Source organism: Dendrobates tinctorius, unplaced genomic scaffold (genome assembly GCF_039654945.1).
Source record: "Dendrobates tinctorius isolate UK_male_01 unplaced genomic scaffold, ASM3965494v1 ptg000028l, whole genome shotgun sequence".
NCBI lineage: Eukaryota > Metazoa > Chordata > Amphibia > Anura > Dendrobatidae > Dendrobates > Dendrobates tinctorius.
In genome coordinates this window covers 53,296,066-53,310,684 of record NW_027361696.1, presented here as the reverse complement: position 1 = coordinate 53,310,684, position 14,619 = coordinate 53,296,066, and the positions used below count along the sequence as shown (strand labels likewise).

General features: G+C 43.6%; 1 protein-coding gene across 1 annotated transcript in view; it reads right to left on the bottom strand.

Annotated features, from left to right (window-relative positions):
* Positions 1–14,619, bottom strand: part of ERF (ETS2 repressor factor) — a 42,663-nt gene continuing 28,044 nt past the window's right edge. The window contains exons 2-4 of the mRNA XM_073570732.1: positions 12,990–13,224; positions 6,534–6,649; positions 1–5,516 (exon numbers count right to left, since the gene is read on the bottom strand). Coding sequence (XP_073426833.1) covers positions 4,363–5,516; positions 6,534–6,649; positions 12,990–13,224 — 1,505 coding nt within the window. The 3' untranslated portion in view covers positions 1–4,362. The remainder of the gene's footprint in view (positions 5,517–6,533; positions 6,650–12,989; positions 13,225–14,619) is intronic.

Here is a 14,619-nt window from a genome sequence, read left to right as displayed (position 1 = left end):
TGAAATTCCAACTTTTTTTTATTGTTTTAAGATATACATTCTTAAATGTGAACAGACTTTTGCTAAATATATTTACAATCTGTGTATACAGGGGAACATTTTTTTTTTTTTTTTTTTAAATATACAGAATGAAGTTAGACCTGACATTTCTACCCGTCCCAAAACAAGACCACCCACCCTGCCCTGTGCCCACTCGCATTGTCAATTTGGTATGCACTGTGCCATAGGTCAGCGCCATGAGGTTGTTTTTTTTTTCTCCCCCCCCAGACTGTAGGCCGGCAGTGAGATGGTTAAAAACCCCACAGACGCTTATGAGGTTACTGAAGGTCCTGAGGATTAGCAGAGAATGGTGGTGGAGGCTCTTGGCAGGAACAGAGTTAATCATGCGGTATGTTCTATGGAGAAAAGACATCTCCAAGTCAGTCTCTAAATTAATAGGGTGTCAGATTAAAATGAACAAAGATTGGCTTTGACAAAAAAATAGCGCCACCCTGGCCAGTGGCTGTGTATTGTATTGCAGCTTAGACCTATTTGCCTAAAATGGTATGAATGTTGCAATACTCAAATGCAACCCCTGGGCAGGAATGGCACATTTTTTGGGGAAATTTTTGTTTTAAATCTTATACAAAAACTTTAACACTTTTAAAAAGGAAATTCCTCATCTCAATTTATATTAACAAAACGCTGATCAACATGATCGAGAAATCATTTAACAATTCCAAAACTTTTTTCTTTAGAAAATTTTGCCTTAAAAAGGGGTTGTCCATTTTTTACTTTTTGACTTAAACGCACAGCCTTGTAAATGTAATTTACTAACCAAAATGTCCCATCAAATTAGTCTAGCAAATTGCTTGCCAGGACTCCGGTGACTTAGTCCCACAACCGCTCAGTCTGCCCGAGGATTTTTGTCTACATGTGCCATTGCTTAAAAGGAGTTGGGGCCAGTTTTTTTTCTTACTTAATGCATGTATTTTTGGCTTAAAATCATTTTTGTAATTGGGTTACATGAAAGATTTTGTCTTCTATGGTCTGTGTTGCATTGTATGTAGGTGAATAGCAAAGCTGGGTGTGAGTGCCAGTGTGTGTATATAGCAGAGCTGTGTGTGAGCACTCGCTCCTTGTGTATAGCAGAGCTGCGCGTCAACGCATATATGCCTGACGCACAGCTCATATACATCAGTGCTGGGGGTGGGAGTGTGTGCAGCAGAGCTGTGGGTGATCGCATGCGTGGGTACAGCAGAGATATGCGCAAACGCACGCGTGGGTACAGCAGAGATATGCGCAAACGCATGCGTGGGTACAGCAGAGATATGCGTAAACGCATGCGTGGGTACAGCAGAGATATGCGCAAACGCACGCGTGGGTACAGCAGAGATATGCGCAAACGCACGCGTGGGTACAGCAGAGATATGCGCAAACGCATGCGTGGGTACAGCAGAGATATGCGTAAACGCATGCGTGGGTACAGCAGAGATATGCGCAAACGCACGCGTGGGTACAGCAGAGATATGCGTGGGTGTGTGTGTATAGCAGAGCTGTGCGTCAACACATGCGTTTGTATGCGAGTGCCTGAGCGTATACATACCATATATAGCAGAGCTGGGTATGAGCGCATGTGTAACACAGCTGTGCTTAATTGTCTGTGCGTGTGTATAGCCGAGTTGTGGGTGATTGCATGCGTGTGTACAGCACAGATGTGTGAACCGTGAACGCATGCTTACGTATTTATAGCAGAACTGGGTGTGAACCCGTGTGCGCGCATGTATAGCAGAGATAGGTGTGAGCACCCATGTGTCCGTTTTAATTACCGGTAGTATTTTTTTTAGCTACTGGTGTCTAACCCTTAGACGAATTTTTAGTCCGTGTATGAAGGTAAAAATATGAAAAAAAAATAAATAAATCACCCCAAAAAAGTGGACAACCCCTTAAAACTACATTAAGAAAAAAAAAAAAAAAATCTGATCACTACTGCAGGATGAGATGTGCTATAACTTGAGTCGGGTGATTTTATTCATGCAGACTAGATACAGGGGACCTGCTGCCTGACAGACACCTTTAACAAAAAAACAAAACAAAACACCTAGTTGATAAGTGTAACTATAGTAACAAAGTCAAAGTCACTCAGCACATCTCATGCTGCAGAATTAATCAGATTTTAAAAAAAAAATATATTTAAAATTCTGATTTCTGTCAAGGTCGATACTCTTTAGGCCTTTATTTTTTATGGTTTCTTACATCTACATTGATTTCAGAGTAACAGTCATTTAACTTAATTTTATAAATCAATAGTGAAAATATGAAACTTCGTAATTTTACGAAAAATCTGCTTATTTCTCCTCCTGGACTGTTATTTCATTCTCAAATCACAGATAAAATGTCTACTCCGTGAATGCAGATTTTACCATTAGGCCGGGATCACACATGCGAGGAATAAAGCCAAGTCTCGCATGGTAATACCCGGCACTGCTGTCAGCACACGGGAGCAGAGCGTGCGGCTCCATTTATTTCTATGCAGCAGCACGCTCCGGAGTGCCGGCGCCAGAGCTTGGTTTTAACCTGCGAGACTCTGCCGTATCGCGCTGTGTATGATCCCGGCCTCACTAAAGATAAGAGACAACAGTTGGTGCTCATAAAGTTCTATGGAGAACTGTTGCTCCTTCCTCTTTCCATAGAATCTTATGAGTGCAAACTGTCAACACTGAATACAAATTTTATCCATGAATTGAGAATGATCGATCAATCCAGAAGGTGAAAGCAGCAAGTTTCTCTAATCAGTACTACACATGAAAATAAGGAACTTTCTAATAGATCTTACGAAAATTAAATTTAAATGACCGTTTCTCCAAGTTAATCGCCAATTATTTATATATTTTTTTATAACTCCTTTTCTGCCAGGAGCTTCATATAATCCTAAAAAAAGACCAAACATTGTAAAATAAAAATTAACTACAATAAAAAAAAAGAAAAAAAATAATAAAATGGGCAAAAGACAATTTCTGCATAGGGCCAGGTATATTAAGACTATTAGTGATGCAGCCTGCAGGTTCTCTCGATAAGGCACATTTGTGTAGGTCTGATTGTGACGTCAAGGCGCGGGCCCACCTCAAAGGTTACCGTGTTTTATATATTTAAAAGGAGAAAAAAAAAATAGCCGTCCACATAAATAAGTTTTAGGGACACAAATATTTTTTTAAGAATTTTACATGACGGCAAAACATCATTGCGGCAGCAACATACGCCCTGAAAATTTACAGAGTCTGAGGAGCAAAGTTAAATCTTTTGAGGCCGTAAAGAAAAAAAAAAAAAAAAAGTTAAATAAAAAAAATTAAAAAACCTTCCAGTACACCATGTTATTTTTTAGTGGCCGATATCCTGCAGTGAAAACCATGGAATAGATTATATTTATACATATATATTTTTCATTTTATTAAAAGGGGCAATACATAAAACACACCACTATATTTTTTTTTTTCATTTAAAAAAATAATTAGCAGAAGGTCTAAGGGTAGAAAAGTTTACCGTATAAAAAAAAAAAAAATTTGGGAAAGAAAAAAATACTCTTTTTTTGTTTTTAAAATATTTTATAAAAACGCAAAATTTGTAAGGCAACCCTCATGAATATCCATGTGTCAGATTAACCGTCTCCCTGTCTGGTAGAGGCATTGCGGGACAGATCAGTTCCTCGGGGAAACGGTTAAAAGATTAAATGATCCTGATGGTAAAAGATGGCAGCGAAAACGCTGGGGTGCATGAATGCCCAGGGTGAAATGAGGGGGTGCTGCACCCCTAAAAAACCTGAGAAAGCACCAGTCTTTAGCTGGCAAAGGGCAGGGCCTGGGCATAAATACGGAATACCGTTTTCTTTGGATTTTTCCCACTTGTAAAATAAAAAAATAAAAATAAAAAAAGGGCCCCGTTTGATGTCCCAGCTTTATGCCATGCAGATTGGGATGCGATATTTACATATGTACGAAATTATGGGAGGTTTTTTTTTTTTGTTTTTTTTTAATATGAGAGCCACAAAATTGAGAGCAAGATCAATTAAAGCAATTTTTCTTATGTTAAAAAAAATAAAAGCATTTCTACAGCGAACCCAGGAAATTAATTTTCATGTCTTTCACCTTTTTTTTTTATTCTGCCCCCACAACCCCCCCCCCCAATCAAATAAAAACGATAAAATAATTAAAATAAAATATGGGGTTACAAAAAAATATGTCCTCACATCCAGGGAATTTAAGGAGTTTTTTTTCCTTAGGTGGGGGGGGGGGGGGAATTAAATTCCACTGGATCATGATCCCACAGAGGGAATCAATCTGCATAAAGGCGCCTAGGCTACGCTTGGTGGGCCCAGAAAGTCCTCCATTAGGAATCTCTGCTTTCTAGTGACAGTTCCTCCGTGGCTCGCTGGAGGTCGGTGCTCACCCTTCGACAGGGTGGTCCACCCGGCTGTGGGGGAAGTTTTGGCTCCTCCTGATTACTTTTCACTTTTTTGTCCGACTCCTCCGCTCCTCCCTCGGCCTCCAGACGTTGATCCTCACTCCAACGACGTTTGAAACGCAACTTAAGGGGGATACAACGGCCAGTTTCGCTTCCTGCATTGACCGCTTCATCTTCCTTTACAGGCAGAATAGGTAGAGGGGCTTTTTGCTCTGGTGCTGTGGGTGCCTTAAACACCTCCTCATCTTCCTCCTCTTCTTCACTGATGTCAGTCACCTCCACCATCAGCTCCTCGTCTTCCTCGGCATCAGAGATGGGCTCCACTTTGATTTGTGGCACACCAGAAGAAGAAGAGGAGGAGGAGGTAGATGAACTGGGTTCCAAGGGTCGGTCCCGCTGCTTTTTGCCCAAAGGAGGAGGCTGGAGTTTAAATTTGAAGGGTGGCTCATCAGGAGGCAAATGGAGAGGTTTTTCAGGGCGCTGTGGTTGAGGCACCACAATACTGGGGTAGTGCAGAAAAGCCCGTGGGCTGAGGTGATAATTATACACGCTCTGCGTGTGTGCCTGAAGGTAACGTTTCATGTCTTCAGGGTTGAATGAAAAATGACTACCTCCTGGGTACATTGGGCTAAGAGTGGGCGAGGGGGTATAGTTCATATGATTAGGGGTCATTGGTAAGGCAGGCGAGAGCTGTGGGGGCAATAGACCAGCCGGAGCACCCATAGGTGACACTGGGAACGGGCTAAGGGGTTCTGGCACCCGTGGACGAGGGTAGACTCTGAAAATGCCTTCATGAGCCAGTCGAGGAAGTGGCGGGCCTCTGAACGCTGGGATGTCAGGCCCCGGGCCTCGTCGGTGCTGCTCTTCGCTCAGGCTCTCTTCTACTTCAGAGTTAGCTGAAGTACCATCACTGCAGTCACTGACGGATCCACGGGCCAGACGTCGTGCCACGGAGGAGAATAGGGTTGGTGAACGGAGCTCCTCAGTGGGAGACAATACATCTGAAGGGGTGCACGGTGGGAAGCGGAAATGCGTTCCTCCTGATGGTACAGGTGGAGCACTCTGGGGTACCGGCCCGCCTATAAATAATAATAAAAAAAAAAAAAAGGGAAGGCAAAAAGGAAGTCACATTAATGGCAAATCACATGCAAATGTTAACTTCCAAAACATCTCGAAATCTAGACACCAAGAACAGTGTTCGTCAGAATTATACTAGATGGTGGAGGTTTGGGTGTTCTGACTGTTGGTCTTTGTCACATTATTGCCAGGGAGGTGGTCATGATTGCTATAGGTAATGGGGAAACTCTCCAAACAAGGAATGGTAAACTGACAATTATGTGGAAGACCACAGCTAGCCTGGCATTTCCTCTGCATTCAGGTCAATGACCGTCCATGAAAAACATGTACAACTTCACAACACCAGAACTGGAGACTACAACACCTAGGCGGATCCACTGATCAGGACCAAAATAGGAGATACCCCGCCCCCTCTAGGGTCAGACTAGTCCACAGGAGAACCCCTGATGCATGAGTGAGCCACTTACTCCCCAACAGGAGGGAAATGTAATATATGCATGTAGCTGAGCAGTGTGCCCCCAGAGTAAATGTTATTGGTGGGCCTTTGTCACCCCAGTCTGACACTGCCCCCCCGCCCCCCCAATGACGTGAATGTTAACAACTCCACCCACTTGAAAGTAATTTCAAAAGCAGTCATTTTTTTTGGAAAAAAAGTTGTTGCAGTGAAAAATGCAGCCAGAAGGAGAGGTATATGCATGCTCACCCGAAGAGAGTATGCATATGTATGTATGGGGTAGTCAGAAGAAATAACGGTAGGCTAAAGAAGCATTCAGCCGCTAGCTACTGTGCTACAGTCTAGGAGATGCCCTCGGGGATGGACCATCACAGGTCTCAGCAGTCAGGTCTCGTGTGCAAACAGCTCCGCACAAGAAGAGGGTCTTGTCATGTCAAGTACTTCCCTCTTCTGCTGTGGCGCTCTCAGTGACATAAGGAGATGGGAACGTGTGCCTCGAACTTTCTGAAACCCTTCCGATGGGACAGCAGTGGTTAAAAGGGTCAAAATGCCAGATAAGACTTACCCGTCATGCCCATATCTATGAAGGGGTAATTGACCAACACCAGTTTGTTAAAGTTGAACTTGTAGGTAAAGCGTTTGCCTTTGGTTTTGTGAAGGATTCTTTTGTTGTAGTAATACCTAAAAGAAAAGAATGAAAATAAAAAAATTAAAAAATTTAGTGTCGTCCACGATATAGCAATTTTATAGGTGTAGATCATCTATGTACCGACGATAGGCTGATGCAGCATACGGCTACTGAACTGTGCAAGCATTGAAGCGTTTCCCGCAAGCATTTGGCCTATTACATGCCTCCAGTCACCTCCGAGTGTCCATCACCCTGACTTCCAGGTGTTTTCCAACAGGAAAACAATCATTTGCAGATTTGGGAATTCGGAGGAATAATTGCTTGTTTCATTAGCAGTCACCTTAGAAGAGTTTGCTTGTCCTTCTAGTTGCAGCCCTGTTATTTCGCATGGGTTATATTTTGCTGGCTGGAACCCAGTAATTACCCCTTTACTTTTCAAAACACCCAGGTGTAGCAAAGACACGAGGACCTTGTAATTAGATCTCGGCTCCTGCCTTCCACCGCAGGTCCGAAAAGTAAATAGGTGAGGGCAGAGTCGAGTCTTGTCAGCCTGTAACCCCTTCTTAGTTGGGAAATAGGCAACATCCACAGTATAAAAGTGTACACCAGGATTTATGCCCACTGGGATGAGATTTAAAGGGAATCTGTCACCAGTTTTTTAGCCTATCAACTAAAAATATCATCTAATAGAGTGTGAGGTATACATTCCCAAACTACTTGTGAACCCCGACTCCCTATGAATCCCCCATAAAAACATTTTATACTGTCCCCGCACGGTATTGTAATATCCTCTGTCTGGTCCAATGGGCGTTGGTTCTGGTCCCTCTCTCCACCTCAAATCGGCATGCTGTACGCATTACGTTCTGTGAATAGTGTGTCTGCGTACAGGTCCCGCGCGTGTGCAGTATGCTTTGCCCAACTGCGGGCAAAGCCGAAAAGCATTAGTGCGCATGTGCCGGATTTACTATGTCCCGGGAGTATTTTGCTGTGTTCCGGGACACAGTTCACCGATGCATGCGCACTAATGCTTTTCAGCTTTGCCCGCAGTTGGGCAAAGCATACTGCACACGTGCAGGAGGCAATATGAATGCGCACACGCAGGACCTGTACGCGGACTACGCTGTTCACAGAACGGAACGTACAGCACGCCAATTTGGGGTGGAGAGAGGGACCAGAACCAACGCCCATCGGACCGGACCGAGGATATTACAATACCGCACGGGGGCAATATAAAAAGGTTTTTATGGGGGATTCATGGGTTTCCCAAGTAGTTGGGGAATGTATACCTCACACTCTATTAGATTATATTTTTAGTTGATAGGCCAAAAAAACTGGTGACAGATTCCCTTTAGAGATATTAAACTAACAATGCTCTGAGTTGCAGTTAAAGTTAATTGAGTTAAACCTCAATTCCTGTCATTTAAGTAAAGCAGATTCTTGCTAGCAGCAATTACAGTAATAATGTAATACAACAGGAACCACTGATAGGGCAATAAATATAGCTGCCACTGTAAATGTTATTACATACGTGTATGGATCTTTAAAAAGGTTTCCCCCAGATGAGGCCAATCGGGTGAAACACGAGTGTATTGTGTTTTGTTTTACCTACATCTTGTGATTACAATAAGTACATTGACAAAATGTTGTGAAGTTGTTGTATAGCAGTTCTTCACTACTTTAGAATTTTTCTGGTCTTTGTTTCATTCTGTTCAAACATTAATTTCATAATTCATGCAACCGGCGAAATAAGCTATTGAAGTCCAGCACCTTGGATCCAACAACTGATTTTGTTGCTTTCCTTTCAGAGATTAGATGAATTTCCATAAGTCAAATAACACAGTGGACTAAATATTGAGGGTTTATCTACAGCTATGCTATTAATGTACAGTGGGAACGGAAAGTATTCAGACCCCTTTAAATTTTTCACTCTTTCGTTTCATTTTTTTTTCCCCTCAGATTGTAAGCTTGCGAGCAGGGCCCTCATTCCTCTTGGTATCTGTTATGATCTATGTGATTGTTATGCTGTAATGTCTATCGTCTGTACAAGTCCCCTCTGAAATGTAAAGTGCTGCGGGATATGTAGGCGCTATAGAAATAAATTTTCAGCCATTTGGTAAATTCAAAAAAAAGTTTCTTTTTTTCTCATTAATGTACACACTGCACCCCATCTATGGTCATAAGTATTCAGACCCTTTGCTCAGTATTGAGTAGAAGCACCCTTTTGAGCTAGTAAAGTCATAAGTCTTCTTGGGAATGATGCAACAAGTTTTTCACACCTGGATTTGAGGATCCCCTGCCATTCTTCCTTGCAGATCCTCTCCAGTTTCATCAAGTTGGATGGTGAACGTTGGTGGACAACCATTTTCAGGTCTCTCCAGAGATGCTCAATTGGGTTTAGGTCAGGGCTCTGGCTGGGCCAGTCAAGAATGGTCACAGAGTTGTTCCAAAACCACTCGCTTTGTTATTTTACCGGTGTGCTTAGGGTCAGTGTCTTCTTGGAAGGTGAACCTTCGGCCAATTGTGCGGTCCAGAGCCAGAAGGTTTTCATCCAGGATCTCTGTATTTGGGCGCATTCATGTTTCCTTCAATTGCAAACAGTGGTCCTGTCCCTGCAGCGGAAAAACACCCCCATAGCATGATGCTGCTGCCACCACCATGTTTCACTATTGGGATTGTATTGGGCAGGTGATGAGCAGTTCCTGCTTTTCTCCACACATACCGCTTAGAATTATCACCAAAAAGTTCTAGCTTCGTCTCATCAGACCAGAGCATCTTATTTCTCATAGTCTGGGAGTCCTTCATGTGTTTTTTTTAGCAAATTCTATGTGGGCTTTCATATGTCTGGCACTGAGGAGAAGCTTTCATCGGGTCACTCTGCCATAAAGGCCTGACTGGCGGAGGGGGCTGCAGTGATTGTTCCACAAACTCAAATTTCTCCCATCTCTCTACTGCATCTGTGGAGCTCAGCCACAGTGATCTTTGGGTTCTTCTTTACCTCTTTCACCAAGGCTCTTCTCCCACGATTGCTCAGTTTGGCTAGACGGCCAGGTCTAGGAAGACTTCTGGTGGTCCCAAACTTCTTCCATTTAAGGATTATGGAGGACACTGTGCTCTTAGGAACCTTGAGAACTGCAGAAATTCTTTTGTAACCTTGGCCAGATCTGTGCCTTGCCACAATTCTGTCTCTGAGCTCCTTGGCCAGTTCCTTTGACCTCATGATTCTCAATTTGGTCTGACATGCACTGTGAGGTCTTATATCTTATATAGACAGGTGTGTGCCTTTACAAATCAAATCCTATCAGTTTAATTAAACACAGCTGGACTCCAATGAAGGAGTAGAACCAAAGGAGGATCACAAGGAAATGGACAGCATGTGACTTAAATATGAGTGTCTGAATACTTATGACCATGTGATATTCCAGTTTTTCTTAAATTTGCAAAAATTTCTACATTGTTTTATTCATTCAAGATGGGGTACAGGGTGTACACTAAAGGGAATCTGTCACCTCTTTTTTCGAATATGAGCTGCCGGCACCGCCATCAGAGGCTTATCTACAGCATTCTGTAATGCTGTAGCCAAGACCCCGATGTAATCTGAAAAAAGAAAATTAGATTATACTCACCGGGGGGCGGGACGGTCCGATGGGTGTCGCGGTCCGGCACCTCCCATCTTCATACGATGCCATCCTCTTCTTTCCTTCCTGTCGTTGAGGGCAGAGCAGAGTCCTGCAGTGCGCAGGCGCCGGGAGAGGTCCGGCGCCTGCGCACTGCAGTATTCTGCTCTGCCCTCAGAGCAGTGCACCTGCGCAGGAGCCACAACAGGAAAGAAAGAAGAGGGCAGAGCATCGTATGAAGATGGGAGGCGCCGGACCGCGACACCGGTGAGTATAATCTCTTTTTTCTTATCTTTCAGGTTACATCGGGGGCTTATCTACAGCATTACAGAATGCTGTAGATAAGCCCCTGATGTCTGTGCCAGCAGCTCATATTTGAAAAATAATGAGGGAAAATTTTAAAAATGAACTTTTTTGAATTTACCAAATGGCTGCAATGAAACAGTGAAAAAATGTGAAGGGGTCTGAATACTTTCCATACCCACTGTATGCTGGGGAAAGTACCACATGGGTGCCTCAGACAAGGTTTTTTTTTTTTTAGTATAGACTGTAGGTGGCGCTAGTAACTGTAGAAAAGAGAGAGGAACACTAGCTGCAAATTAGGAACACTCACCACCAATGTGATCAATAAAATATAAATAATTAAAATTTGCGCTTAATAATGAACCCCTTTAGCTGTGTGTCTTGATGTGAAGTCAGATTGAATGATTTTTGCAAGATAAACGTGGGTTAATACCACGGCTCTTCGGGAGTGCTGTCCCGGCCGGTGACAGACACTCCACACTTCCCTCTTCCAGCGGCGCGCCGTGTGCACGATGTGAAGCTGTGGCGTGAGATGAGCCAACAGGACCTTCGTGATGTCACCAGTCACGTGATAATTACAGGGAGCACAGTGGACCAATTCCTCTCCGACTAGTTTCGGAAAAAACACTGTTTCCTTCATTAGGTCATTCAATCTGACTTCATATCAAGACACACAGCGCTCTTTACTGGTCCTCTGGAGTCCAGACATTCGCTCAGATTACACCTTAAGGTAATAACTACCTAACTTGGAGCAATCCAATTCATTTGTGTGTATTTTTAGGTTACTACAAGCTAAAGGGGTTAATTATTAAGCACAAATTTTAATTTAAGTTTTTTTTTTTTGTTTGGAAAAATATTTTGTTGTTTTTTTTTTTAATAAAACCACGAGTCCCAAACGTAGACTGAGCTGGATGAGGTACTTCAAGAACTGCCCAAATTATGGTAAATTTTGAATATGTTCTGAAGAGGACTCGCTGCTTCTTCTAACATACAAATTTAAGAATACATAGAGATATGGAAGTGAACATGCTCCGGATGAAACAAACTGTGTGAAACTCAAGTCAGAAAAGTATAAAGCACTGTTTTGTACTTGTCCAGTTTCCCAACTATATATTTTGTGGGTACAATACGTTTTGTTGTGAAACTGTTGCATAGTAATAAATTCACCATTTTTTCCAGCAGTGGCTTCATTTAAAGGGAAGGTGCCATAAAAAAAAATAAAAAATTTCCAGCAATTGAAAAAAAGTGTAAAGATTTAATGTTTAAATTTTCTTAAAAAAAGATTATCATTTGTTTATAATTTAGTAAAATATTAACTTTTTTTTTTTTTTTTTTAAAGGTTTGGTATTTCCACTTTTAAACACTAGGGGGAGTAGCTTCTGAAAATTGACAAAAACCTTGTGTACAACTAGCTCACATTACTGTCCTGCAGTAAATATGGACTGAGTCTGCTGACATGGGTGTGATGTCACTCCTCTCCTCCCCTTCTGGGTGTTTGCTAAGGGATAAGAGGATGAGATTTAGGAACACAGTGAGCAGCCATTTTGTTGGTGACTGCAAAGTTATACTGACAAGTAGACAGTCACCGAGGATGGCAGGCAGTAAGGATTCTGGAAGATATATGGTGGAGGGAGCAGGGTGACAGCAGCACAGAGTATTTCAGGAGAGCAGTGTGCTGGTCTATGGGGGGCACCCTGTTCGATGCCAGGGATTGTACAGAGCGCTGTGTTTTATACACATGGATGGACAGTCTGCTTGTCTGCTCGACAAATCCAGGAAACATTTCTGCTGATTAAAGGCCTGTTCTGATCCAGACTTTGCATGCAAAGACCCCATTCCCCTCCTCAGATTCTGGGATTAGATACACGGCTCAGCAGACTGTATCACACAGGATAGGATTAGATACACGGCTCAGTAGACAGTATCACACAGGAGAGGATTAGATACACGGCTCAGCAGTCAGTATCACACAGGATAGGATTCGATACATGGCTCAGCAGACAGTATCACACAGGGGAGGATTCGATACACAGACAATAGGACTGAGCTGTGCAGACTTCTCACACCCCACAGCTGCAGGAGCTGAGACAACTCACTGCTGTATGTGTGTGAGACTGTAAGTGAGAGGAGCATTCACAAGTTGTTTATATAAATAATCATTTTTAATACAAAAAAGAAAAACATTTGCAGCACCTTCCCTTTAAATAAGATTTAAGAAAGGAAAAAAAAAAAAAAAAGTGATTAACCAGATCACCTTAAGAAGTTGGATACCGCTTTCACCTACAGAAAGTTGTGACATCTTGGGAAGCCTGCCGCTTATTAGAACAATCCACATCATAGAAAAACACACCACATTAGAATCTGCCATATTGAAATGGAAGCCAAAACAAATCCATCCAGCGGGGCCTTTTGCGGAAAACCACATTGGACAAGGTTTTGTTAAACTAGTTAAAAATTCCACATAATAGTGTATTACCTGAGAGCTCGGCTCAGCTTATCATAGTTCATTTGAGGTTTGCACTTGCGCACGCCCCATAACCGTGCCACCTCATCGGGGTCCTTTATAACAAATTCTCCATAGTCTCCTTGCCAGGCGATGACATCATGATATTCCTCCTTTCTCAGAAGCTCCAGAATAAAGTGCCAGAGCTGGATCTGTCTAGAGCCCGGGCTGGACTCTGGCTTATAGGCCCAGTCAGGAAAAGCAAACCCTGGAACAAGAAGAGAATGGAATTAAAGTTTCTGGGCTCTAACTTTAACCTTCTAACACAAAAAAAAAAAAAAGAAGAAAAAAGTTGTAGAATGCAGAAGGAGATAAATCTCGGCCACCATCCATATATATTGTTCAATAAGACCATTTAGGCACTGCATACAGGGCAGGACACCTACTGCTGGCGAAAAGATTCAGATGCACTATGGTGGCTTATCATGGTGCTTTGACAGTTCCCAGAGTTATCACCCAGGCTCCCACATATTACACATTTTTTAAGATTACATGCCATTTCTGAAAAGTTGGGAAACAACCCTGACAGGCACTATTGCAACTGATGCCCGAAAAGCTGAAGTGGGCGCGCTCCCGTAGGAGGCACGAAAGCTCAGCGGCGCGCTTCTGTTGGAGGCACAAAAGCTCAGCGGGCGCGCTCCCGTAGGAGGCACGAAAGCTCAGCGGGCGCGCTCCCGTAGGAGGCACGAAAACTCAGCGGGCGCGCTCCCGTAGGAGGCACGAAAGCTCAGCGGGCGCGCTCCCGTAGGAGGCACGAAAGCTCAGCGGGCGCGCTCCCGTAGGAGGCACGAAAGCTCAGCGGGCGCGCTCCCGTGGGATGCATGAAAAGCTGAAGTGGGCACGCTCCTGTGGGATGCATGAAAAGCTGAAGTGAGCGCGCGCCGGTGGGAGGCACGAAAGCTCAGCGGGCACGATACCCAGTTTCCATACCTCATTCCCTATAGTAATGAGTGAGCATGCGTGGTTACTGAAATCCCACATTTTTAGGATTAGTTGTTTAGAACACTTCCCACTTCTATATAACTGAGGGATGGAGGCAATACCTGCATTAGATTACAAGTACCGCTTTAGATATACCCGTGCAGTGGAAATTTGAGCACAGGGTATATATAGGGTCCGCAGTGACTACAATATCACAGAGGGGTCCGGCAGTAAATTGTAAAGTGCTGACTGGGTGGCAGTAAACAGACAGGACTTCCTATGCAGGATGGGTCTGTTTGCTGCGAAACCACGTGAACTCGCTCCAAACATGTGAGGCAGTGGTGTGTGGCGCTGCCTGCCAGCTCACTGCTCCCTCCATCCACGGCGCACACCAAATAGCTCCCATCTGAGGTCACATCATCCCTACACAAAGGCCCTTTTCTTATAAGGGCAGAGAGCGGGCCGTCTCCTGCACATTCCTTCCAGGAGTACAGAAATAAGAGGGGGTGGCGGGCACTCGTGTAAAGGGGGATTGTCCCATCGCCTCCTGCTGTCTCCATCGCTGGTACCAAGTCTTACCATGATGCCGAGTACCAAAACCAAAAGCGACCCCCCCAAAAAAAATACAAGTGAACAAACTTATGCTACAGATTAGTGGTCCACAACCACTTGGCGGTCTTGT